This window comes from Plecotus auritus (assembly GCF_963455305.1).
Source record: "Plecotus auritus genome assembly, chromosome: 14".
Classification (NCBI taxonomy): Eukaryota; Metazoa; Chordata; class Mammalia; order Chiroptera; family Vespertilionidae; genus Plecotus; species Plecotus auritus.
The window spans coordinates 4,060,594-4,087,335 of record NC_137780.1 but is presented as its reverse complement, the minus strand read 5'-3'; the positions used below and the strand labels follow the sequence as shown (position 1 = coordinate 4,087,335).

At 60.0% G+C, this 26,742-nt stretch overlaps 1 protein-coding gene across 1 annotated transcript in view; it reads left to right on the top strand.

The window, feature by feature from the left end:
* The window catches only part of PGBD5 (piggyBac transposable element derived 5), a 33,118-nt gene extending 8,045 nt beyond the window's left edge, over positions 1–25,073 (top strand). Inside the window, exons 2-7 of the mRNA XM_080651321.1 lie at positions 11,391–11,818; positions 14,548–14,682; positions 15,237–15,417; positions 16,992–17,189; positions 19,896–20,001; positions 23,312–25,073. Coding sequence (XP_080507447.1) covers positions 11,391–11,818; positions 14,548–14,682; positions 15,237–15,417; positions 16,992–17,189; positions 19,896–20,001; positions 23,312–23,507 — 1,244 coding nt within the window. The 3' untranslated portion in view covers positions 23,508–25,073. The remainder of the gene's footprint in view (positions 1–11,390; positions 11,819–14,547; positions 14,683–15,236; positions 15,418–16,991; positions 17,190–19,895; positions 20,002–23,311) is intronic.
* Positions 25,074–26,742: the final 1,669 nt, after the last annotated feature.

The following is a 26,742-nucleotide window of genomic DNA, read 5'->3' as shown; positions in this document are numbered from 1 at the left end:
CCTCCTACTGGGGATGTGCCCGCAACCAAGGTACATGCCCTTGACCGGAATTGAACCTGGGACCCTTCAGTCTGCAGGCCAATGCTCTATCCACTAAGCCAAACCGGTTAGGGCTCAAAATTTATTTTTATTTGATTTTAGAGAGAGCGGAAGGGAGAGAGAGACACTTTGATTTGTTTTTCCACTTGTTTATGTATTCACTGATTCTTGTATGTGCCCTGATGGCATTGAACCCACCACCTTGTCATAGCTGGACCACGCTCTAAACACCTGCGCTGCCTGGCCACGGCCCTTCAGACCTTCTAATGAGGGCTTGGTCTGGTGGTTGCTTGGAGGAAGACGGAAGCCACGAGGGGCAGCCGTCTCCATGAAGAGCCTCCTTCTGAACCAGGGTCAGGGACCACGTGACCAGCTGCACGGAGCCATCGTGGCCGGCAGTCACCTGCGCTCTGCTGGGCTGTTCCATAACTGGGGCGCATTCAGACGCTGCTGTCGCTGTCATCAGAGGCTCTTAGCCTTGGTCTTTCAGGAGAGCTTAAAATTGTTTTGACCTATTTTCCACTCTTTCTACCTGGAGATTGAAAGGCCAGGTCCTCGGAGCCATGGTTTTCGGGTCGTGGCTCAGCGGGGTTCTGTGACCTCCCCCAGCCCCTGGGTCAGTGCATTAGGCACCGGTTGCAAGGGAGTCTGGGCAGTGTCTGGTGTGATGTTGGGTTACGTGTGAGATTGTAAAGAACACGGGTGCTCTCTCTATCCATATATCTATAGATCTATAGTAGAGGCCCGGTGCACGAATTCGTGCATAGGTGGGGTCTGGCCAGCCTGCCCTGATGGGGGCCCATTGGGCCGGGCCGGCAGGAGGGGGGCCACGAGCAGTTGGCTGGCCAGCTGGCCCTGCCCCTGACCAGGGTGTGGGGGGTGATCGGGGGCCAGGCTGGCCGGGGTGGGGGGGCCAATCGGAGCCCGGATCAGGCTGCCGCAGTGTACGTCATAGCCACTGGTCGTTCTGGTGGTTCCGCCATTCTGGTCACTGGGCTTTTATACATATAGATATCTACATGTCTATATGTCGCTATGTCTTTTTAAATTGACTTCAGAGAAGAAGGGAGAGGGGGAGAGAGAGAGGGATAGAAACATCAATGATGAGAGAATCATCGATCGCCGCCTCCTGCACGCCCCACTCTGGGGATCGAGCCTGCAACCCAGACATGTGCCCTGACCGGGAATGGAACTGTGACCTCCTGGTTCATAGGTCGACACTCAACCCCTGAGCCGCGCCAGCTGGGTGAGAACATGGCTTCTGAGTCAACTTCCTGAGTCTGCTCTGAGTCCAGCCACGTCCTGAAACTCTCACACTTCCCAGCCTCTAGGACTCCCTTGGCAGAGTAACTTCACCTGAGCTCAGCTTTCCCATCTGCGATAAAACACTGAGGCCCCGGCCTTGATGGGGGGGAGGAAGGCCACGTGGACAGGTGGGAAGCAGAAGCCCTTCCCAGCAGGTGGGGAGCGGCCAGTGGGAGGCCCGGTGGGAGTGTGCTGGGGGCTGGTGCCAGCAGGGCACGGAGGGGAGGGGCAGGGGCTCCCAGGTGGCAGGGAGCGTGGAGGGTCGTCGGGGCCATCGTAAGGATGTGGCTCTCACCTGGAGGGCAGCGGGAGGCTCAGTGGTTCTCGCTGAGGGTACCCTGGCCCAGTGTGACTATAGAGAGATGCTTGGGCGCTGGGCCTAGCACAGGCCACGGGAGGACCCGGCACCGCCTTCATCTAACGAGGTGGGGGAGAGGGGAGGGGGAGAGGAGACGGGGGGGCGGGGGAGGGGGAGAGGGGTGGGGGAGAGGGGAGGGGAAGAGGAGAGGGGTGGGGGAGAGGGGAGGGGGAGAGGGGTGGGGGAGAGGAGAGGGGGAGGGGGTGGGGTAGAGGAGAGGGGGAGAGGAGAGGGGAGGGGAAGAGGGGTGGGGGAGAGAGGCCGGAGGCGTTCTGGTTCCGGATGTTTTGAAACTAGAACCAGCCATGTGCCCTGATGGACTGAATGATGAGACCCTGTGTCCTGAGTGTTGGGGGGACCTCCAGCCATGGTAACAGAAGAAAAAGGCTGGCCCCGCCCCCTGGCCCCCAGTTCCAGTTCCCCAGGGCCTTGGGCAGGGCCCGCTGTCCTGGGATCAGCCCTGTGAAGCTCACCAAGGCTCTTTGAACAGTTCAAAGGAAGGAAGGTTTTCATTGGGTTTGCGATCTTGGTGGGGAATCCTCACAGTCCCGGGAAGCATCAATCCGGCCTTTTCCCGTAAAGAGTTCATTTCATCTTCTCCTTTGCAGTCGCGTCATTAATGAGCAAGTGCCTGGCAGGGCGCCGTGTCCCGGTCCCCGTGGCCCCTTCTCCGGGGCAGGCTCGGGCCTCCACGGGGCAGGAAGAAAGGCGTGCGGCTCACGGCTTCCTCTTTGTCTAATGGTGTGACGACGATGCCTTTGGGGCTATTTAACGATTGTAAAGCCCGTTCTGTTTATTGGCCGTTAGAAATGGTGAGGATGAGGTTTATTTCTCTTGGAAATAGCACGTCCTCTTAATTGCACTAAAATCCTGCAGGAGCTGGGTTTTATGGATGACCCAGCGCCGCTCTCCGTCCCCACGGCGTCTCAATTTGGTGCTGGACACGGCCCTGGGACAGGGAGCAGAAGCGTCCTTGGCGTGGCCCCTGGGTGCTGGCGGGTCGGAGGTCAGGAGTCTGATGTTACTTTGCTCTTTCGCTGACACTGTCCCCATGAGCTGCACCTTAGTATGTTTCATTTTATAATGATGCTCCGTGAGAGGTTCTGTCTGTAAAACCTCTGTTATGCCCGGCCGGCATGGCTTGGTGGTTGAGCATCAACCTAGGAACCAGGAGGTCACAGTTCGATTCCCGGTCAGGGCACATGTCCGGGTTGCGGGCTCGATCCCCAGTAGGCGGCGTGCAGGAGGCAGCCAATCCATGATTCTCTCTCATCATTGATGTTTCTTTCTCTCTCTCCCTCTCCCTTTCTCTCTGAAATCAATAAAAATATATTTAGCCCTAGCCAGTTTGGCTCAGTGGATAGAGCATTGGCCTGCAGACTGAAGGGTCCAGGGTTCGATTCCGGTCAAGGGCATGTACCTCTGTTGCAGGCTTCCGGTCCTGGTCAGGGGCATGGGGGAGGCAACCAATCGATGTGTCTCTCTCACATCAATGTTTCTCTCTTTCTCCCTCTCCCTTCCACTCTCTGTCAAAATCGATGGAAAAATATCCTTGAGTGAGGATTAACAAAATAAGTAAATACACACTGAGTGGCCAGATGATGATGATCTCTGAACGCATAATCATCTGGCCACTCAGTGTATATCCTATATAATAAAGGGCTAATATGCAAATTGTCCCCTTGACCAGGAGTTTGACCAGCAGGCAGGCCAGCCAACCGCCCATGTCCCCTCCCCCTGGCCAGGCTGGCCGGACCCCACCCATGCACAAATTCATGCACCGGGCCTCTAATATATATATATATATATACACACACACACACACACACACACACACATACTGAATGGCCAGATTATTATGCGTTCAGAGATCATAAAAATCTGGCCACTCAGTGTATATATTTACACACACACACCCACTGTTACCTCCCGGAGGTGGGGAAGGAGAGAACAGACACTTCCCTCGGGGAGGAGACCAGGGGACAGAGTTGGAGAATTGCTAACCTGGAGCGCCATCAGCAGTGTCTGAACTCTTCCCCGGTTCCGATAGCTAAATTAGAGAGAGAGCCAGGAGCCTGTGTGGGACCCGCCCTCAGAGCTGCTGTCACAGCCCCGGGGGCTTTGTTCCATCCAGACATCCCCTGTCAGCGACTGAGGCAGGCTGGCGCGCCTCCCCACGCCCACACGCAGGCCAGCGGTCCCTGGCGATGTGCCCGGTGCTTCCCTGGTGGGCAGAGCCCAGGCCACGTGCAGGGGAGCTGGGAGGTTGGCACTGAGCGGGGGAGTCAGCCCCGCCATGACGCTGCGCTCAGGACCCCTGGGCCCCTGGGTGGGCAGGGAGGGGTGGCCGGCGTTCAGCAATGCCCTGGTGATTCTGAGACCCCTTCCCCGCTCCGACCCCCACCCCTGGACTTGGTCTGCCCTTGGCCTCGTCGAAGCCACCAGAAAGACAGGGACACACCTTTTCAAAGGAACGTGGGTCCTTTAGCTGCAGAGAGAGAGAGAGAGAACACGCTGGACTCTGGACGACTCGGTCAGAGGGGCTGGGGGGGCTCAGGGTGGGGCTTGGGGCTCTGCAGGTAGACTCTTAAAGTGGGGTTGAGGGAGCTGAGGCCACCTCTGTCCTGGGGGTGTTTGGGTGCTAGAGCGTCTCAGTCATTTTTAAGATATATATATATTTTTATTGATTTCAGAGAGGAAGGGAAAGGGAGAGAGAGAGAGAAACATCCATGATGAGAGAGAATCATGGATCGGCTGCCTCCTGCACACCCCACACTGGGGATCGAGCCCCCAACCCGGGCCTGTGCCCTGACCGGGAATCGAACTGTGACCTCCTGGTTCCTAGGTTGACACTCAACCACCCATCCACGCCGGCCGGGCTGGTAAACCTTTTGGAAAAAGGGTGGGGAGTGGCCATGACACCTGGAGAAGTACTGGGCCCTCCCTGTGTCTCAGCCATTGAGATTCAGTTTGAGGGTGCTACTGAGTACCATGGTCTGGCCACAGGAAGCCACAGCGGGAGGGACTGGGTGTTGGTGGCTCTGCCGCTTTGACCTTGGGTGGCTTGGTGGATGCGCGTTTCCCAGGTGGGAGGCGGTAGCGAGGGCGAGGGCTTCTGGGCGATGAATGTTTGGGGAACTTGGTCAAGGTGTGCGGGGACCCTGGGAGGGACGGACCCGGGTTCAAATGCTGCCTCTGGCGTGCGGGGCTGGGTCCTTGGGCCAAGTCCACACCCTCCTCCTGGTGCCTTCCGTCTGCCGCACGCCCACCGTGTGCTGGGCCCTCTGCCAGGAACCTGCCATCTGTGCCCTCGGCCCCGCTTCCCGAGTCGGGGGGTGGGGTGGGGGCGGTTCGTTGTCCTCCTTTCGCACGTGAAGAAACGCAGACTGAGGCTAGAAGCTGCTCGTCCAAGGTCGCTCGGCTGGAAAGGGCAGAGCGAGGACCCCAGGGCTGCTGGACTCGCGCCTTAGGCCACGCTGCCTCGCCACCTCAGTCTCCTCATCTGTACAGTGGGCATTTGTGATTCCAGGGAATTGTGTTTTCAAGTCCGTAACACAATCCTCTGTGCCCACGGGGACTTGGCCAATTATTCATTCCCTCCCCCCTCTCCCCTCCCCCTCAGAGCTTCTCCGCTGCTGTGAGCTGCTTCCCCAAGGGAAGTACCCGGGTGGTCCCGGGAGCGCCTGCGGACTTGCTGGCGTCCTGGCTGACCCACTCTCCCCTGAGCCGTAGCGAGAACTCGGGGAAGGGACCGTCCTGCTAAATACGTTTTTAGTCACTGAACTCCGCTCTGCCCTTGGCAAAGGTGACAGTACAATTGCTGCCTTTTGTTTCGCCCGTCAGCCTAGCGTTCCAGATGAAAGTGGATTTCTTCCTTCCTTCCTTTTCCTCCTGCGATACATTCACGCCCGGCCCTGGCTTGAGGTCTCTGTCCCTGGACGTGCGTGTCCGGGCCTGGATGGAGGTGCCCCTGAGCTCACTCTCCTCCCGCGTTTGCGGAATCACTGCCTCTGGCTGAGTGGCCTGGACTGAGTTGAGGGACAGACGCCGGGTAATCACAGGCTTCCTCCCACAGCAGGGAGCCGGCAGGAATCGCCTTGTGTTTTAAGGGGACATTTAAGCAGCGTTTTAAAGAGCTAGACCTTCAGCTTTTACACGCAGGAGAAATGAGGTGAAGCCTTCAGACACCTCCCTTCCTGCGCAGAAGGGACTTGGAAGAGGAAGCTGGACCGAGATCCCGCTGAGCGGAGTCCGGGCCTCCTCGGTGGGCACCACGGGTCGCAGTTGTGCCCCTCAGAGCTGGTTTCTGCCTCCTCCCCTTTTATTTATTTTCATTTTTAACGTATCTTTTTATTGATTTCAGAGAGAGAGGGAGAGAGAGGTAGAAACAGCAATGATGAGAGAGAATCATGGATCGGCTGCCTCCTGCACGCCCCACACTGGGGATGGAGCCCGCAACCCGGGCCTGTGCTCCGACCGGAAATGGAACCGTGACCTCCTGGTTCGTAGGTCGACGCTCACCCGCTGAGCCAGCCAGGCCTGAGCTGCATCCTCACGGATTGCCTTTAGCGGCCCTCGAGCCCTTGCCCCTCCCGCCTGGACAACACATCGCCTCTCCCTCCTCCTCTTGCTGATGCGGATTCTGGGCAGCGAGAGAAGGAGGCTCCTCGTGGGCCGCTGGGGGGCGGGGACAGGAGGGGAGCTGGGTGGAAATCTGTCCATCACCAACAGGGTGCGGGTGCGTGTCCCCCATGAATGACCAGCCTTCAGGGTGGGCTCCTGCCAGGCGCAGTCCTGGCCCAGGCGTGCTCCGCCTCGGGCCGAGGGGGCCCAGCACAGGGAGGCAGAGCTCCTGGCCTCTCCAGCGCCCCGGATGGATTTGGCATCTGAATTCGGAACTGGCAGCGGCGCTCGTGTCCGCCTGTAATTAAGTGGAGGAGGATGGCATGACAGTACCGCGTGTCTCCTCCACACGCACGTTCCCACTCGGCTTGGTTTTCCCTCGCGGTTACAAGGCAGGGCCGTGTGGTTTCACTGACCAGAGGCGGCGGGTGCTGGCTGCCTGTCCGCCCCGGGACGGGCGCTCCTGGAGTGGCACTGCCGGGCCCTGGGTCTGCAGCATCCATAATGTGTGGCCCGCCCTGCGTCCAGGGCCCGGGGCGGCCCGGCCCGCGCAGCCGATGACCCGGAAATCAGTCATCCCCACCCAGTGTGATGGGCGGTAACTGAGGACTGAGGTGAGGGTGCCAGGCTTCTAGGGCTCAGATCCAGCCCGTGGACCGGTCACGTGGTCTCTGGCTTCTGTTTCTTTCGTCAATACGGTGGGGACAGCAACGAGACCGCCCAGGGTGGGATGGAGAGGAGCTGAGCTTAGCTCCTGGCACTGCTTAGGACATGCGAGGCCCGTGGTCGGCAAACTGCGGCTCGCGAGCCACATGCGGTTCTTTGGCCCCTTGAGTGTGGCTCTTCCACAAAATACCACGGCCTGGGCGAGTCTGTTTTGAAGAAGTGGCGTTAGAAGAAGTTTAAGTTTAAAAAATGTGGCTCTCCAAAGAAATGTCAATCGTTGTGCTGTTGATATTTGGCTCTGCTGACGAATGAGTTTGCCGACCACTGCGCTAGGCAACTGCCTGTTTAGCCTGGGAGGGGCTGCGGGTTGGGTGGTCATTGCATTTTCTCTGCTCATCCTGGGCCTCAGCCCGAGCTCCTAGGGTTGCATCGAGCTCCAGGCTTGGAGGGAGGCGGGGAGCCGTTCCCTCCTCCGGGGAGTGTGCGGACGGAACCCACAGCCTCTCCACGTGCCCCCTTGGCCCTGTGCCTACGTAGGAAGGAGGGAATCTGTGCATCCCCGCGTGGACGTCCGTGGCGCCCTGCCCACGCTCTGCTGCGTGTGGATTCCATGTCCCACGAAGAGGCTGCGGGACGGGAATGAAAGTGATGGTAGCAGCCACCACAGTCGGAAACGCACGGTTCCTGGTTGCAGCCTGGTGCGCCCCGACTCACACGACCGTCACAGCAGCCCCGAGAGCAGGTGGCCGAGGCCCCGCGGGAAACCCCTGGCTCCAGGTCTCGCAGCTGCCGAGTGGCCAGGCTGGTGGGGCCGGAGTCAGCAGCTCACCCACGAGCTGTCGGAGGAGGTTTTTTTTAAATCTCATGCGTTCGTGCCCACGTCAGCGCCTGGGGAGGGAAGAGAGGAGCTGTCTGCCCACGTCCTGGCTATTTTGCTGTTTCATTGTGAGCTGCTTCCATCTTTTAGAAAAGAGACCGAAGGGCAAGCTCCGATGAAAACTCCACGTGTGGCCCGAGCAGCCTCTCTTACACGGAAGGGTCTGGAGGGTTCTCTCCTGGGGCGTCTAAGGCGTCCCGTGTGGCAGTTTCAAGCTGCCAACCTGCTTCCTGGGTTTAGGGCTGACACCCAGCCAATCAGAGGTGGGGAGGTTCCCCCATCTTTGACATTCAGCCCCCCCCCCCCATGAGTGCCCCCCCCCCCCTTGGGCTCTTTTCTGCACGTTAGCAGCATCTGCTCAGGGCTGCGTTCCTTCCCGAGTCCTGACAAACAATAGCCCGGGTTTCTCAGAGGGATATTTTTAACCGGGGACAGCACAAAGAATGTTTGATGCCCACATGAGCATTTGAGGGATTCTTTTCTTTTTCCCAGTCTCATGAAAAATTCATCCCCCGAGGCCGGGCTGCTCTCCGGCTCCTAAGTTTGGGTGTCTGGTCTGGGCTTGTTGCTCTTCTTCCTTCTTAGACGATTGGGTGCGGAGGCGGCGGGGGGGTTGGGGGGGTGCGGGGGGGAGAGTTCCAAAGAAGACAGGACGGCTTGCAGCCTTGGGCAATCTCTTCTCTTGACTAGACTAGCCGGTCGCTAGTCCCACTCTGTATGGCACGTGAAAGTGGCCCTTTTCCTGAAAGGAAGGGGAGAAGAGTATCAGGTCAAAAAAGCTCCCAGCACACAAAAGCCCGGGTCCGGACGGCTTCACCGGGGAGTTTTACCCAACAGTCAAAGAAGAGCTAACACCGGTCCTCCTCAAACTATTCCAGAACATCCAAGAGGAAGGAATACCTCCAAGCTCTTTCTTTAAGGCCAGCATTATCCTGATTCCAAAACCAGATAAAGACACTACAAAGAAAGAGAATTACAGGCCAGTATCTCTGATGAACATAGATGCTTAAAATCCTCAACAAAATATTAGCCAATCGGATCCAGCAATATATAAAAAAAAAAATCATACATCATGACCAGGTGGGGTTTATTCCAGGGGTGCAAGGCTGGTACAATATTTGCAACTCAGTAAACGTGATGCATCACATAAACAAATTGAAAGTCAAAAATCACATGATCATGACATGATCGTATCAATAGAAAAAGCATTCGACAAAATCCAACACCCATTTTTGATAAAAACTCTCAGCAAAGAGGGAATAGAGGGAGTATATCTCAACATGATAAAGGCCATATATGACAAATCTACAGCAAACATCATACTCAATGGGCAAAAACTGAAACCATTTCCTGTAAGAATAGGAACAAGACAGGGATGTCTGCTTTCACCACTCTTATTCAACACCAGAGGCCCGGTGCACGGGGTTCGTGCACTGGTGGGGGGGCGTGGCCTGCAGAGATCGGTCTGCTGTGGGAGCGCCGCTCATCCGGATCAGCTGTGGACCCACCCTCTGAGGGAGCTCACTGACCACCAGGGGGGCAGCTCCTGTGTTGAGCGTCAGCCCCTGGTGGTCAGTGCCCGTCATAGCAACCGGTCGTTTTGCCGTTTGGTCAATTTGCATATTAGGCTTTTATTATATAGGATAGCACTGGAAGTCCTCGCCACAGCAGTCAGACAAGAAGAAATAAAAGGTATCCATATTGGAAAGGAGGAAGTAAAACTCATTATTTGCAGATGACATGATATGTACATAAAAAACCTAAAGACTCCACTAAAAAACTACTAGATTTAATAAATGAATTTGGCATTGTAGCAAAATACAAAACCAAACTCAAAATCGATGGCTTTTTTTACGCCAATAATGAATTCTCAAAAAGAAGCTAAAACCCATTTACCATTGCAACAAAAAAATTAAGATACTTAGGAATAAACGTAACTAAGGAGGCAAAAGACCTGTACTCAGGAGTCTATAGGATGTTGGAAAAAGAGATAGAAGAAGATGTAAACAAGTGGAAAAATATACCATGTTCATGGATTGGCAGAATCAACATCATTAAAACGTCCATACTACTCAAGGCAGTCTACAGGTTCAATGCAATCCCTATTAAAATACCAACAGCATATTTCACAGATCTAGAACACATCCTCCAAAAACGTATATGGAACCAAAAAGGACCCCGAATAGCTGCAGCCCTCTGAGAAAGAAGAACAAAGCTGGAGGAATCACAGGACCAGATTTCAGGTTCTGCCACAAGGCCGCTGTAATCAAGTCAGCCTGGTACTGGGACGAGGGCAGGCGTATAGATCAATGGGACAGAGCAGAGACCCCAGACATCGACCCGAGCCGTATACCCAACGTTTGTCAAAGGAGGCACGTGGAGTCAAGACAGCCCCCCGCACGCCCCCCACTGGGGATCGAACCAGCAACCTGGGCACGTGCCCTGATGGCAATGGAGCCGGCGCCCTCCTAGTTCCTGGGTCGCTGCTCAGCCGCTGAGCCGCACTGGTCGAGCTGTTGTGCGGCTTTTATTGCATTGATGAGATCGTCTAAACGAGTCCCTTCGGCCTTCTTCACCGACAGATTCAGTTACCACGTACAGAATACTTCATGAAAGTTGCTTTCTCACCCAGACGGAATTTCCCAGGCCCCGTGGTGAAAGCATTCTCGTTTACAGACGGACCTGGACCTACAGGAAAGCAAGCGCCAGAGACGGCTTCTGCTGCCCTCTCCACTCGTCCTCCCAGAGCCGGGCTCCTGTGATAAGAATTCCTTAGGCCAGGGGTCCTCAAACTTTTTAACCAGGGGGCCAGTTCACTGTCCCTCAGACCGTGGGAGGGCCGGACTATAGCTTTAAAAAAAAAACTATGAACAAATTCCTATGCGCACTGCGGGCCCGGGACGTGTCAGCTGCTAAGCAGGACAGGCAGCAGCCCCCGGCGGGCCGGATAAAAGTCCTCGGTGGGCCGCATGTGGCCCGCGGGCCGTAGTTTGAGGACCCCTGCTTAGGCCCTGCCTCTCCTCCCCACCCCTCCCTGTCCCTTACTCTTCGTTCTTAAGATATATTTTTATTGATGTCAGAGAGTAAGGGAGAGGGAGAGAGAGAGAGAAACATTAATGATGAGAGAGAATCATGGATCGGCTGCTTCTTGCACACCCCGCACTGGGGAGTGAGCCCACAACCCGGGCACATGCCCTGACCGGGAACCGAACCGCAACCTCCTGGTTCATAGGTCGACGCTCAACCTCTGAGCCACGCCGGCCGGGCTCCCTTACTCTTTGGATCAGTGTTTCTGAATTTGCTGGATTTGTAAGAAGGGTGTGTGCAGAGTGAAGAGGGGCCCCTGGTGGTGTGTGAGTCGCAGGGGACGAGGGGAATGGAGGGCTGGTGCGTGAGCCCCGGTCCCCGCGAAGGGTGTCACGAAGGGTGGCCCGTGGGCAGAGGGGCAGCGAGGGGAGTGCGCCCCCCTCCTGGCCCCGGCGTGCCGGCGGCAGCAGTAAGTGCTCGGCCTGCCTGTTTCAGGTCCCACCCGGAAGATGCCCCCCAGTGCCAGCGCCATGGACTTCTTCCAGCTCTTCGTCCCCGACAACATGCTCAAGAACATGGTGGTGCAGACGAACATGTACGCCAGGAAGTTCCAGGAGCGCTTCGGCAGCGACGGCGCCTGGGCGGAGGTGACGCTGGCCGAGATGAAGGCCTTCCTGGGCTACATGATCTCCACCAGCGTCTCCCACTGCGAGTCGGTCCTCAGCATCTGGAGCGGCGGCTTCTACAGCAACCGGGGCCTGGCGGGCGTCATGAGCCAGGCCCGCTTCGAGAAGATCCTCAAGTACTTCCACGTGGTGGCCTTCCGCTCCAGCCAGGCGGCCCACGGCCTCTACAAGGTCCAGCCCTTCCTCGACGCCCTGCAGAGCAGCTTCGACGCGGCCTTCAGGCCCTCCCAGACCCAGGTGAGGCGGGCTCAGCGGACCCTCGGCCCTGGGCCGGGAAACGCGGGCCCCCACCACTCGGCAGCTGTATTGTGGGATCATCCCTGGGGTCCCCGGAAGCGGGAGGCAGAGGGGACCTTTGGGCCTCCTCCCTTCCCGCCTGGACTCTGAGGTCACTTCAGGGTCATCCACGTAAGACCCAGGGGACGTGCAGATCAGCAGCTCCCGACCACAGACGATCAGAACTCGGGGTTTTGCTCTGAGATGCACTTTTCCTTCTCTTTTATCCTCCTCTTTATTTTATTTTTCAAAAATAGTTTTTTTTGCCCTCACCGGTGTGGCTCAGTGGATAGAGCGTCAGTCTGCGGACTGAAAGGTCCCAGGTTTGATTCCGGCCAAGGGCACATGCCTGGGTTGTGGGCTTGATCCCCAGTGTGGGGCGTACAGGAGGCAGCCGATCCATGATTCTCTCTCATCATGGATGTTTCTATCTCTCTCTCCCTCTCCCTTCCTCTCTGAAATCAATAAAATATATATTAAAAAAATAGTTTTTTTTATTGATTTCAGAGAGTGAGGGAGAGGGAGAGAGAGAGAGAAACATCAAAACATCGATGATGAGAGAGAATCATGGATCGGCTGCCTCCTGCACGCCCCACACTGGGGATGGAGCCCACAACCTGGGCATGTGCCCTGACCGGGAATCCAACCGTGACCTCCTGGTTCACAGGTCGACACTCAACCACTGAGCCCCGCCGGCCGGGTGGAGTTCATTTTAATGCAGACAGAAAAGAGGGCGAAAACAGGACAGAAATTCTCGCTGGCCCTTCTGCGCTGGTGAGGGGTGTGGTTTGCGCTGATGAGGCGTTGATGCAGGTGGAGTGGAGGCGTTGGCTCTGGGGGATGTGTGGAGAGGGCAGCAGAAGCCGTCTCTGCGGCGTCCCTCCCCCCTCTGCTCCATTTCCCCCCGAGGCAGGCACTCAGGCACTCGCCGTTTTGCTAGCCTGGTTCCAAATGGGGCTTGGTATTTGATGAGCCGCACAGAGCCGGTGAGTTCAGGAAGCAGGTGGGAGGCACCACCTCCAGGCAGCTCGCCAGGCCTCCCTTCAGGAGCAGGAGTCGCTGGGCTTGTCCCCGCCTCTAACCACAGGAAAGCCGAGGGCGGGGCCGGAACCCGACCCCCCTGTGGTTTTTAATGGCATCCAGGCAGCATGAAGGAGAGAACGGAGGGTGTGGTGAGTATTACCCTCCGCTCTGCCCTTGGCCCAGCGCGTCCTGACTCCACCCGGAGCCTGTTGGAGGGGCAGAACTCGGGCCCTGCCCCCTACTTGCTGAATCAGAACCTGCCCGTTAGCAAGTACCCCCCCCCCCCAGCCCCCGTGACCAGCTTGTCCATTCAAGCTTGAAAGGCACCGACCGAGAGCAGGGTCGATCGGTACATTCTCTCTGTGAGTGGCCAGAGGCGTCAGTTCTGCCATTGTAGCCCGAAGGCCGCCATCCACAATGCGGGAGTGAGTGAGCGAGCCAGTGAGCGTGGCAGGTTCCAATAAAACTTTATTTGCAACAGGCAGGGAGGGGGCCAGACGCAATCTGGCCCCTGGTCCAGAGCACCTTGCGGAGTTCTTGGGACGCTGTTATTTCCTACACGCTTCATCTCAATGAGACAATTCAAAATTCAGCTTGAATCAGGACTAAGGAGGGAAGGATCGCAGAGTACTAGAATTGACCCAAAAGGCTCCCCATTTTAAAAGCTTGGACTCAAAGAAGCAAAACTTGGGCCACCCCTTGGAGCCTGTTTTTATAATTCCATTTCTTTTTACTCTATTGTCTTGTCACCGAGAATGTCCTACCACCGTGTTATCAGGCAGCTCAAACAGGTGACGTGATATTTAAAGTTGCCTTGGCACCCCCTGTCAGACCGTCAGGGAGAGCGGAGCCCGAGGCTGGGTCGGAAGGGAACGGGTCCGTTTCAGGAGCCGGGAAAGAGCGGCGTAGGCCAGCCCGAGACCTGTCCTGCTACCTGAACAAGTCGTGTGTTTTTCTGCGTTTCTCACAGGGCAGAGGTCAGATCCTACGTTTAAGTTCAGCCCTACCTGGTGTGGCTCAGTGGATAGGGCGTCGGCCAGCGGACTGAAGGGTCCTGAGTTCGATTCTGGTCAAAGCCACTTACCCGGGCCCTGGTCAGGGCCCGTGCAGGAGGCAACCAGTCGATGTGTTTCTCTCACATCGATGTTTCTCTCTGTCTCTCCCTCTCTCTTCCACTCTCCCTAAAAATCAATGGGAAAATATTCTCGGGTGGGGATTAAAAAAAAAAAAGGTTTAAGTTCATTGTCAGTCAGTTTTGAGCCAGTGAGGGAAAGGACAGCCGAGCAGTTGAAGCCATCATCCGCGGGTGGACAGGTCTCCCGGGAAAAGAAGTGGGTGCCCCCACCAGCACGCCCAGCGAGAGGTCAGGCCCCGGCTGGAGAGCCGCTTCCGAGGAAGGGTTTGGACTGGGGACCTGCAGCCAATTTTCTCAATTCCTGCTCTGTCAGGGCCTGTGCTGCGAGCTCTGCACCCCGCTTCTTACTTAGTCCTCCCCAAAACACCGGTGCAGATCCTGCTGTGACCCTTTCCTAGATGCACATCACAGGATCAGAGAGGTAGAGTGACCTAGCCAAGGCCACACAGCTGGTCAGGGTCAGAGATGAGACTTGACCAGACCTGAGCTCGCGCTGCCGCCGTGAGCATCTCCGCTTTCCCTCTCCCGGCAGGTGCTACACGAACCCCTGATTGACGAGGACCCCGTGTTCATCGCCACGTGCACGGAGCGGGAGCTGCGCAAGAGGAAAAAGCGGAAGTTCAGCCTGTGGGTCAGGCAGTGTTCGTCCACCGGCTTCATCATCCAGGCGAGCCCTGCGTGGGGGCCGGGGGCCGAGGGAGAGGCGTGGTACCCGATGAGCCCCTCCCTGCCTTTCCACTGAGCATCAGGCAGATGTTCCCGCTGGGGCTGGGGCTGGGGCTGGGGCTGGGGCCCGGTGCTGCCTCCACGCTGAGCACTGGGGTGGCCGGCACTGTCCCCTGGATGGTCTTCCCACCCAGCTCAGCCCCTCTGGTTAAACTGACCAAGACTCGGGCCCCACCCAGCCGACGTGGCTCAGTGGTTGAGCGTCCACCTATGAACCAGAATTCCCACGATTGGATTCCCGGTCAGGGCACATGCCTGGATTGTGGGCTCGATCCCCAGTGGGGGGCGTGCAGGAGGCAGCTGATCCATGATTCTCATCATTGGTGCTTCTCTCTCTCTCTCCCTCTCCCTTCCTCTCTGAAATCAGTAAAAATATATTTAAGAAAAAGGGCGCTAATTAGCTTAAAATGAAGTCATTAGGGACGGAAGCCGCACGCCCAGCGTGGGCCTGGCCGCCGTGCTGTGGGCTCACTGGCCCAGGTGTTTCCCTTGCAGATCTACGTCCACCTGAAGGAGGGCGCAGGCCCCGACGGGCTGGACGCGCTGAAGAACAAGCCGCAGCTGCACGGCGCGGTGGCCCGGAGCCTGTGCCGCAACGCAGCCGGCAAGAACTACATCATCTTCACGGGACCCAGCATCACCAGCCTGGCGCTGTTCGAAGAGTTTGAAAAGCAAGGTATGTCGTGGGGAGCGGCGTGAGCCCGGCCCTGCCCGGAAGGTGGTGCTGGGAGAGTGGGGGGTGGAGCGGCGTCCAGCACAGTCCGTGCGAGGAGGCCTTCCCCGGGGAGCAGATCACCGCAGCCCCGGCGGGACCCGCTGGGCACCGGAGCTGAAGGGCCCGGGTCCCGGCTCCGGTCGGGGACAGGTCAGCACATAGCCCCGCCCGTGTGGCCATGGCCGCTGAAGGAGCCTGAGGGTGTGGTCCATTCGCTGCCGTAACAGGAGGCCACAGAGCGGTGGCTCACACCACAGGGGTGTATTGCTCCCAGGTCTGGGCGTCGGGCGTCGGATGCCCGTGTGGTCGGAGGGCCTCTTCCTGGGGGATGGAGGGCGCCTGCTCGGTCCTCCCGGGGAAGGGCAGGGAGCGCTGCGGGGTCTCGTACGCGGGCACCGATCCCATCAGACGGTGCCCGGCCGCCTCGGGTGTGTGCAGACAGAACAGGGCTGGCCCTCGCCGGCGAGTCCTGTGGCCGTGTCAGGGCGACGCAGCCGTGGTCGGGGTTTGAACCCGGCCTGCCTTCCCAGCCCTGCACCTGGGGCCTCCTGGAGCTCTGCCTCGTCTTCCATCCTGCGGGAAAGATAATGGGAGCACAGAAGGTTCTAGAAGCTGCAGGGGTGACTGGGGCACCTGTTGAGTTCGGGCTCTGACAATGAGAACTGTTGGTGCTACTGCTTCCCTGCTTATGCTGTGGCCTCACGTGCAACCCGAGATACTCTGTGGACGTTCCCGAGACAAGTCCCAGACGCCAGCCATCACTTTAGGGGGACTCCCAGGGGCTCCTGTACACACACACCACCTACGTTCACTCACACCTGCCTGTACACACACGCACCTCCTACTAGTACATGCACTCACACCCGCCTATACACACACACACCACCTACATGTACTCACACCCACCTACAAACACCCCCCCACTTACATGCACTCACACCGACTACATACACATGCACCACCTACATGCACTCACATCGCCTATACACACACTCCCCACCTACATGCACTCACACCCACCTATACACACACCACCTACATGCACTCACACCGACTACATACACACACACCACCTACATGCACTCACACCTGACTATATACACACACCACCTACATGCACTCACACCGACTACATACACACACACCACCTACATGCACTCACACCTGCCTATATACAAGCATCACCTACATGTACTCACACCCGCCTATATACACACACCATCTACATGCACTCACACCGACTATATACACATGCACCACCTACATGGACTCACACTACCTATACACACACACTCCACCTATATGCACTCACACCCGCCTATGTACACACACACACCATCTACATGCACTCACACCCGCCTATACACACACCCCACCTACATGCACTCACACCGCCTATACACACGTGTCCCGCGCACCTGCCTCAGACGGGCAGTCTGATGAGCAGCCTGTCCGGTCCCAAGCCCGCTGGGGCTGGGGAGCCGCTGGGGCTGGGGAGCCAGGGGACTGATGCCCGTGGCCTGTGTCCCCCCCAGGGATCTACTGCTGCGGGCTGCTCAGCTCCCGGAAGAGCGACTGCACGGGCCTGCCGCGGTCCATGCTGGCCAGTCCCGCCACGCCGCCTGCCCGGGGCCAGCACCGCATCCGGACCAAGGGGAACATGTCGCTGATCTGCTGGTACAACAAGGGCCACTTCCGCTTCCTGACCAACGCCTACTCGCCCGTGCAGCAAGGTGGGCGCCGCCGGGCGCGGGCTGTGCCTGGGGATGGGGGGTGCTGGGGGGAGATGCGTCGGGGGGAGTCTGATGTGTCCCGCCCCCCTGTGCTGCTCAGCAGCTGGGCTGCGGGCGGTGCTCCCACAGGGCGTCAGCGGCGAAGGAACAGCGATGGGGGTGGAGGGGCTGAGGCGCCTCCGGGGTCCCTCATTGTACGCGGGGCTGACAGCTGACAGCTGGCTGTGTGTGAAGGGCCTTCGCGTGCGCCCTGCACCGTCCAGGGTTCAGTGCAGACCTCCTCTGGGGGGAAGGGCATGGCCCGTGTCTAGAGCTCTTCGGGCCTCGGAAGGGGTGACTGCGGCCAGTAGCCTGCCCTGTCCAGGTGGAACAGTTCCTCACAGGCAGTGTCCACAGGGAGGGCGACCTGGTTCATGCACCGGGGACACTCGGGGAAACCGAGGCAGGCCTGGGTTTTTTGAAGCTACTCACTCCCCTGAGATTTCAGGCTGGCGTCTCGGTGATAAGTTAAAAGGAATGAGAACAGTGGGAGGAAGGCAAGAAAGACAGCAGCCTCTGTGCTTGGAGACAGAGGCACGCAGAGCAGGCGGAAGCGACTTACCCTGCGTCCAGACATCTGCCTGTGCTGCCTCCTCTCCTCCGCCCTCCTCCTCCCTCCCCTCCTCCCCTCTCCTCACTGTTCCTCCTCCTCCTCCTCCTCCTCCCTCCCCTCCTCCCCTCCCCTCCTTCTCCCCTCGCCTCCTTCCTCCCCTCCTCCCCCTTCTTACCCTCTTCCTTTCCTGTCCTCCTCCCTGTCCCTCCTCTTCCCTCCCCTCCCCTCCTCCTTCCTTTCTCTCCTCCCCTCTCCTCCCTGTTCCTCCTCCTCCTCCTCCTCCTCCCTCCTCTCCTCCCCTCCCCTCCTCCCTCCCCTCCTCCTCCCCTTCTCCCCTCGGCTCCTCCCAGTCCCTCCTCCTCCTCCTTCTCCTCCCACCTCCCTCCCCTCCTCTCCTCCTCACCTCTGCTCGTCCCTCCCCTACTCCCTCCCCTTCTCCCCTCCTCTCTCCCCTCCTCCTCCCTCCACTGCTCCCTCCCCTCTCCTCCTCCCTCCCCTTCTCCCCTCCTCCTCCCTTCCTCCCTTCTCTTCCTCCCTGTCCCTCCTCCTTCCCTCTCCTCCTTCCTCTTCTCTTCTCTTCCTTCTCCTGTCTCTTCTTCCTCCTGTCTCCTCCTCCCTCCCCTCCTCCGCTCCTCCCCTCTCCTCCTCCCTGTCCCTCCTTCTTCTCCTCCGACCTCCCTCCCCTCCTCTCCTCCTCCTCCCCTCTCCTGTCCCTCCCCTTCTCCTCTCCTCCTCCCTTCTCCTCCCTGTCCCTCCTCGTCCTTCTCCCTCCTCTCCTCCCCTTCCCTCCTCCCTGTCCTTCCTCCTCCTCCTTCCTCTCCTCTTCCCTCCTCTATTCCCTCCCCTCCTCCCTCCCCTCCTTCCTCCCCTCCTTCCCTCTCTTCCTACTGTCCCTCCTCCTCCTCCCTTTCCTCCTCCCCTCACCTCCACCCCTCTTCTTCCCCTCCTCCTCCCCCTCCTCCTCCCCTTCTCCCCTCTGCTCCTCCCTGTTCCTCCTCCTCCTCCCACCTCCCTCCCCTCCTCTCCTCCTCCTCCCCTCTCCTCGTCCCTCCCCTCCTCCCTCTCTTTCTCCCCTCCTCCTCTCCTCCCTCCCCTCCTCCTTCCCCTCCTCCCCTCCTCCTCCCTCCCCTCCTCCTCCTCTCTTCCCTCCTCCCACCTACTCCCCTCCTCCCTCCTCCCTTATCCTCCCTCCTCCTCCTCCCACCTCCCTCCCCTCCTCTCTCCCCTCTTCCCCTCTCCTCCTCCAACCTCCCTCCCCTCCTCTTCTCCTCCCCTCTCCTCGTCCCTCCTCTTCTTTCCTCCTCCTCCTCCCCTCTTCCCTGCTCCCCTCTCCTCCCTCCCCTCCTCCTCCCCTTCTCCCCTCTGCTCCTCCCTGTTCCTCCTCCTCTTCCTCCTTCTCCTCCTCCCACCTCCCTCCTCTCCTACTCCTCCCCTCTCCTCGCCCCTCCCCACCTCTCTTCCCTCCTCTCCTCCACCTCCCTCCCCACCTCCCTGTCCCTCCTCCACCTCCCTCCCCTCCTCCCCTCTCCTCCTCCCTCCCCTCCTCCCCTCTTCTTCCCCTCCTGCTTCCCTCCTCCCTTCTCCTCCCTGTCCTTCATCTCTCCCCTTCTCCCTCCCCTGCTCCCTCCTCCCCTCTCCTCACTCCCCTCCTCCCTCCTCCTCCTCTCCTCCCTCCTCCCCTCTCCTCCCTGCCCTCCTCCTCCTCTTCTCCCCTCTGCTCCTCCCTGTTCCTCCTCCTCCTCCTCCTTCTCCTCCTCCTCCCACCTCCCTCCCCTCCTCTCCTCCTCCTCCTCCCCTCTCCTCGTCCCTCCCCTTCTCCCCTCATCCTCCCTCCTCCCTCCCCCTCCCCTACTCCCTCCCCTCTCCTCCTCCCTCCCCTCCTCCTCCCCTCTCCTCCTCCCTGTTCCTCTTCCTTCCTCCTCCTCTCCTCCCTCTTTTCCTGCCCTCCACCTCCCTCTCCTCCCTCTCCCTCCTCCCTCCTCTCTCCCCCCTCCCTCCCCCCCCCCTTCCCCCCTCCCTCCCCCCTCTGCTCTCTGGTTCGCATGGGACACCAGGCGGGTGGGACAGGCCGGGTGTGAGCCTCCGGAGGGGCCTGGCTGACGCGCTCTCCCCAGGGGTGATCATCAAGCGGAGGAGCGGGGAGGTGCCCTGCCCGTTGGCCGTGGAGGCGTTTGCGGCTCACCTCAGCTACATCTGCAGATACGACGACAAGTACAGCAGGTGGGTGCGCGCCGCTCCCATGCGGGCCGGGGCGGGCGGGGTCCCGCAGCGTCACCGGCACGGAACACAGGGACGGGCGGTCCGTGGGTGCCCCGATTTCAGATAGAAAGATGGACAGACGGAGGCCCGCTGAGACAACCCGGACGGAGCCCTCCCCTGGCTCCCGGGCCGGCCCAGCAGCCCAGCCTTCCTGTGGACCTGCCCCTTCTCTGGCCCCTTCCTTCCAGCCCAGAGCGGCCTCCTTCCGCCTGCTCACATCTTCCCCGTCACTGGCCCGGACCCCGCACCCTCTGTCCCACCCGCTCCTGACCCTCCCGTGGCTGTGTGTCTGCCCATGGCGTGTGTCTGCCCGTGGTGTGTCTGCCCGTGGCGTGTGTCTGCCCGTGGCCGTGTGTCTGCCTGTGGTGTGTCTGCCCGTGGCCGTGTGTCTGCCCGTGGCGTGTGTCTGCCTGTGGTGTGTCTGCCCGTGGCCGTGTGTCTGCCCGTGGTGTGTCTGCCCGTGGCGTGTGTCCGCCCGTGGCGTGTGTCCGCCCGTGGCGTGTGTCTGCCCATGGTGTGTGTCTGCCCGTGGCCGTGTGTCTGCCCATGGCGTGTGTCTGCCCATGGTGTGTGTCTGCCCGTGGCGTGTGTCTGCCCGTGGCCGTGTGTCTGCCTGTGGTGTGTCTGCCCGTGGCCGTGTGTCTGCCCGTGGCGTGTGTCTGCCTGTGGCATGTGTCTGCCCGTGGCGTGTGTCTGCCCGTGGCGTGTGTCTGCCCGTGGCGTGTGTCTGCCCGTGGCGTGTGTCTGCCAGCGGGTTCCCAATGATTCCAGCCACGATGCCCTCACAGGCGTGGGCTCATCTCAAGTGTCCACACAGGATGGACGGGACGCAGTGTCTGCGTGTCCCTGCAGTGCGGTCTGCTGGCCGAGCGTCCTTACGTTCCGAGCAGGAACTGAGAAACGATTGCCGTGGGACCCGCGTTTGCCAAGGCCACTCGTCCTGGCCTCACACCCAAACAGGGTCGGACCCACCTCGACGGCCCTGGGCCGTGGACTTGGCCTCTCCGAGAGGCCACATCTGGGCTGTCCCGGTGTAGAGGCAAGGCCGGCCCCCGGGGCCTGGAAACAGCCTGGGCGCGGCCGGGAGCCGCTCCGGAGGGAGCCCGAGCTGTCTCACTGCGTCCGCTCTACGCGCCCCACCTGCCGAGGTCCAGGGGTTATCCCAGGGAGCCCCACCCAGTTATCCCGGGGACCCACCCTAGTTATCCCGGGGAGCCCACCCAGTTATCCCAGGGAACCCCACCCAGTTATCCCGGGGACCCACCCTAGTTATCCCGGGGAGCCCACCCAGTTATCCCAGGGAACCCCACCCAGTTATCCCGGGGACCCACCCTAGTTATCCCGGGGAGCCCACCCAGTTATCCCAGGGAGCCCCACCCAGTTATCCCGGGGACCCACCCTAGTTATCCCGGGAACCCACCCTAGTTATCCCGGGAACCCACCCTAGTTATCCCGGGAACCCACCCTAGTTATCCCAGGGAGCCCACCCTAGTTATCCCGGGAACCCACCCAGTTATCCCGGGGAACCCACCCAGTTATCCCGGGAGCCCACCCAGTTATCCCAGGGAACCCACCCAGTTATCCCGGGAGCCCACCCAGTTATCCCAGGGAGCCCACCCTAGTTATCCCGGGAGCCCACCCTAGTTATCCCGGGAGCCCACCCTAGTTATCCCGGGAGCCCACCCTAGTTATCCCGGGAGCCCACCCTAGTTATCCCGGGAGCCCACCCTAGTTATCCCGGGAACCCATCCTAGTTATCCCGGGAACCCACCCTAGTTATCCCGGGAACCCACCCAGTTATCCCAGGGAACCCACCCTAGTTATCCCGGGAACCCACCCAGTTATCCCGGGAACCCACCCTAGTTATCCCGGGAGCCCATCCTAGTTATCCCGGGAACCCACCCTAGTTATCCCGGGAGCCCACCCTAGTTATCCCAGGGAGCCCACCCTAGTTATCCCGGGAACCCATCCTAGTTATCCCGGGGAACCCACCCAGTTATCCCGGGGAACCCACCCTAGTTATCCCGGGAGCCCACCCTAGTTATCCCGGGAGCCCACCCTAGTTATCCCGGGAACCCACCCAGTTATCCCAGGGAACCCACCCTAGTTATCCCGGGAGCCCACCCTAGTTATCCCGGGAGCCCACCCAGTTATCCCAGGGAACCCACCCTAGTTATCCCGGGGAGCCCACCCTAGTTATCCCGGGAGCCCACCCAGTTATCCCAGGGAACCCACCCTAGTTATCCCGGGAGCCCACCCAGTTATCCCAGGGAACCCACCTTAGTTATCCCGGGAGCCCACCCTAGTTATCCCGGGAGCCCACCCAGTTATCCCAGGGAACCCACCCTAGTTATCCCGGGAGCCCACCCTAGTTATCCCGGGAGCCCACCCAGTTATCCCAGGGAACCCACCCTAGTTATCCCAGGGAGCCCACCCTAGTTATCCCGGGAGCCCACCCAGTTATCCCAGGGAACCCACCCTAGTTATCCCGGGAGCCCACCCAGTTATCCCAGGGAACCCACCTTAGTTATCCCGGGAGCCCACCCTAGTTATCCCGGGGAGCCCACCCAGTTATCCCAGGGAACCCACCCTAGTTATCCCGGGAGCCCACCCAGTTATCCCGGGAACCCACCCTAGTTATCCCAGGGAGCCCACCCTAGTTATCCCGGGAACCCATCCTAGTTATCCCAGGGAGCCCACCCTAGTTATCCCGGGAACCCACCCTAGTTATCCCGGGAACCCACCCTAGTTATCCCGGGGAACCCACCCTAGTTATCCCGGGAGCCCACCCAGTTATCCCGGGGAGCCCCGCGTAGTGTAGTCATCTGTTTGGAGCCTGCTGTGTGGGCATGGGGAGGATACGACCCTGAAACCCTTCGCCCTCAGAGCGGAGACCGATGTGTAGACGGGGCAGGAAGGGCTTGGCCCAGGAGGACCCTGAGCCCTGTTCTCTGAGCCACAGACACCCGGCCCCTGGGTTCAGCACCTTCTCCCCACTCCGACATGGGCGCTGTTCTCATCTTGGTCTTTTTTATAATACGTTTTTACTGATCTCAGAGAGGACGGGAGAGGGAGAGAGAAACATCCGTGATGAGAGAGAACCGTGGATCGGCTGCCTCCCGCATGCCCCCCACACGGGATCAAGCCCACAACCCGGGCCTGTGCCCTGACTGGGAATGGAACCGTGACCGCCTGGTTCCTAGGTGGACGCTCACCCTCTGAGCCCCGCCGGCCGGGCTGGGCGGCTCCCTGACCCCCCGTGTCCACGCAGGTATTTCATTTCTCACAAACCCAGCAAGACCTGGCAGCAGGTGTTCTGGTTCGCCCTCAGCATCGCCGTCAACAACGCCTACGTCCTGTACAAGCTCTCGGACGCCTACCACGCGCAGAGGTACAGCCGGGCGCAGTTCGGCGAGAGACTCGTGCGGGAGCTGCTGGGCCTGGAGGACGCCTCTCCGACCCCCTGACCGGGCCGGGCTCGGGGAAGGACCAGGTGGGGGGGAGAGCCTGCCGTCGACCTGCCCGCCCGGAGCCTGGGGACGCGGTGCACGGAGGGGCACCACACCCCGACTCCACACGCCACGTGCCACCAGGCCGCCGCCGCTCCAGTTCTCAGCGGGCGTGCCATCCCCGATGCCCGCGGAGCCGGCAGGGGCCTCAGCTCAGCACCACGGCCCGGGAGGGCTGGTGCCCCAAAGGTGCCAGGGCCAGGAGGCGCCTGCTCTGTACGGACGTACGGACGTGTGTGGCCTGGCTCACTGCCGTGTGGACTGACCTCAGCCAGCGGGTGGGCTGTGCGGCTGAGATGGTCGGTGCGTGGAGAGGACGGGTTTTCCGGATTCGCCTCGTGGGAGCCGTTCAGAGCGGGCCTCTTGGAGGAGGAAACGAACGGGGTGTCTTTAAGGCGCGGGCGTGAAGGGGGTTCCGCGCTGGGACTGAGCGAGGCCTCCCCGCTCCTGCCGTCCGCGTGGCCGGGCCCAGGGCAGGGAGGGGGCACGCTCACGGCGCCGTGAGTGAAGTGTGACGCTATGTTTTATTTTTAAATATATCTTCAGGTTATTTTCTTACCGTTGCTTAAGGCCGTCTGTAAAAGGAAAATGTCTCCCTTCTCTCCCACCCCCCCTGCCTCACCCAGTCGCGGCTCCTGGTACGATCCCGGGTCTGGGTCCTGCGCCCCGTGCCCGTGCTCGGGCCGGAGAGGGCAGCTCGCTTCCGGAACAGATGGGGTTGCCTCCCCCAGGGACCCAGGGGGGCCCACGGGCCTGTCGCGTGTCATTGGCAGGATGACTGGTCTTGACACACGCAGCGTGGCTAAAACAGACCGTCGCCAGGACGGCCACGGCTGCGTCTGGGTCCCTCGTGGGCCAGTGTGTGCCTGTCTCAGGTCGCACATGGGATGGGGGGTTGGCATTGCACACCCACGGGGGGTGGGCTGCTGGCTCGGCTGTGCGATCTCCCGAGGGGCCGGGGCCTGCTCACCGCGGGCCGGACACGATGGCAGGACAAGCAGCGGGCGGCCAGGGCCCACTGGTCCCCAGAACATCAGCCAGAGCGGCCGACAGGCTGCCGTCCCCACAGACAAGCAACGAGTCCTTCCGGAGCCACGTGCTCCCCTCCTACCGACAGACGAGCCCCTCAGTTCACAAATGCAGAGTCCGTCCTCCTCGGCCCGGACGTGTCCCGTGCTCACCCGTCAGTTACGTGTGCTGACAGCATGCCCACCTCCGTGCCCCCGTGTCCTCGGCTCGCGACGACCACCTCGCCCCTGGTGTCCACTCAGGGCCACGGATCGCGGCCGGATTCTAAATTGTGAGTCCAGACGCCTTTGCCGCGCCCGTCACATGGGATCGAGAGCACTTTTTCCACGTGGAGAATCTATTTTTAATTTGTGATGCTTTTTCTACAAGGTCCACTGTTTCTGAGCTGAGTGCGTCCCCCCAACGTGGAGAGACACGAATGCAAGCTGGGGAGCTGAATTTTCTTTTCTGTCCAAATAAGTAAAAGGGAAAAATAAAAGTCTATTTAGATGTTGAGTCTTCGTGTGTGCGTTTGTGAAAAGGTCATTAGGCGCGACTGGCTTTGCTCTGAGACCTACGCGGCCGGGAGATGGGGATGGTTTCCGTTAACGAGGAAAAGCCTTACGTACGATGAGACGTCGGGTGCCACGGTCCAGGGTTCTTCCTACACGTCATGGCAGGGGAACAGAGGGCGGAGAAGCCTGTTTCCGGCTGAGGATATCTTCGAGCGCGCGCTGCAAGGTGTTTGGGCCAGAAGCCCAGCAGTCCTCGGACGCCCTCCTAAAGTTTCGGGGATTTCGGGTCTTCCCGCACCAAGCCTGCCAGTGCGCTCTGCAGGCGCTGACCGTGGCAGTGGCCCCTCTCCCGGTCGTCCCAGCCCTCAGGGCAGCCTGCCAGAAGCCTGGGGGCTTTTAAAACATACATATATTTTTATTGATTTCAGGGAGGGAGGGAGGGAGATAGAAACATCCATGATGAGAGGGAATCATGGATCGGCTGCCTCCTGCACGCCCCACACTGGGGATGGAGCCCGCACCCGGGCATGTGCCCTGACCAGGAATCGAACCCTGACCTCCTGGTTCCTAGGTCGATGCTCAACCACTGAGCCACGCCGGCTTGGGCAGCCTGGTGGGTTTTTATTCGCATTCACCATCCAACACGGTGAGAAGTCTATAGAGAGCTGTCAGAGGGAATGATTGAACCCCCAAAGGGAGACCCACAGCCTGGAGAACAGGATTGTTGCATAGACGGCGGGAGGGCTGGGAAGAGGGGGAGGTGAGGACGGCAAGACAGCCGTGTCTGGTTCCAACAGTGTTGGGGTGGGGAGAGAAATATTTAACAGCCTCAGTTAAATCACCTTCAAACTGAAATGTGGGGTCTTCGTCTGGTCTGTCCGCCTCAAATCCGTCCACGCCTTTGAGATGGTGCTCTCCCGTGTCTGCCCAGCAGAGGGCAGCAGACCACACCTTCTGAGCCTCAGGTGTGCGGACAGCGCGTCCCTTCTCCAGATGCACCCCGGCCTGGTGGATGCAGCAGGAAATACGGGGAGGGAAGAGAGGGGACAGGAGGAAGTCAGGAGACCCTCAAACCACAGCGACGGGCTGAGCGGGAGCAGATGGCAGCGGCTCGGGGAGACCCGGCTCTGCGGGGCCTCAGCGTCCAGGGCGGAGAGGCCGGACCACAGAGCAGGCCTGAGGGGGCGGGGGTAGCGGGAGGGAAGGCGTGAACCCCTCCCGGGTCCTGCAGTGACCCCAGGACACACATGTGGCAGGCGTGTTGGCTGCAGAGAGAGGGCGGCTCCCGCGGGGGATGGGCTGAGACCCCAGCTGGGGCCTGGCCTCCGGTGCTTGCCTCTCTGTGTCTGCTGCCCTCCTTCCCATGGTCACGGTCATGGTCGCAGGAATGACAGTGTGACAGCGGGGATGGGACGCCCAGCACGGGGTGGGGTGGGGTGGGGGCTCAGCCCGCTGAGTGACAGCCCCGTGCACGTGGGTCAGCGTGGCTCCAGGCCACCTTACACGGTCTCTCTTCTCGATGGGGCGGGAGGTGGGTGTGGTCCACTCGAAGGTGTTTGCAGGTGCTTCCTGGGTGGGACACAGGTGGCCTCGTTAGCTCAGGACAGGCTAGAAAATGAGGCATGAACTCCCGCGTTAAGCTTGCTGTACCTGCATGCATAGCAGGTGAA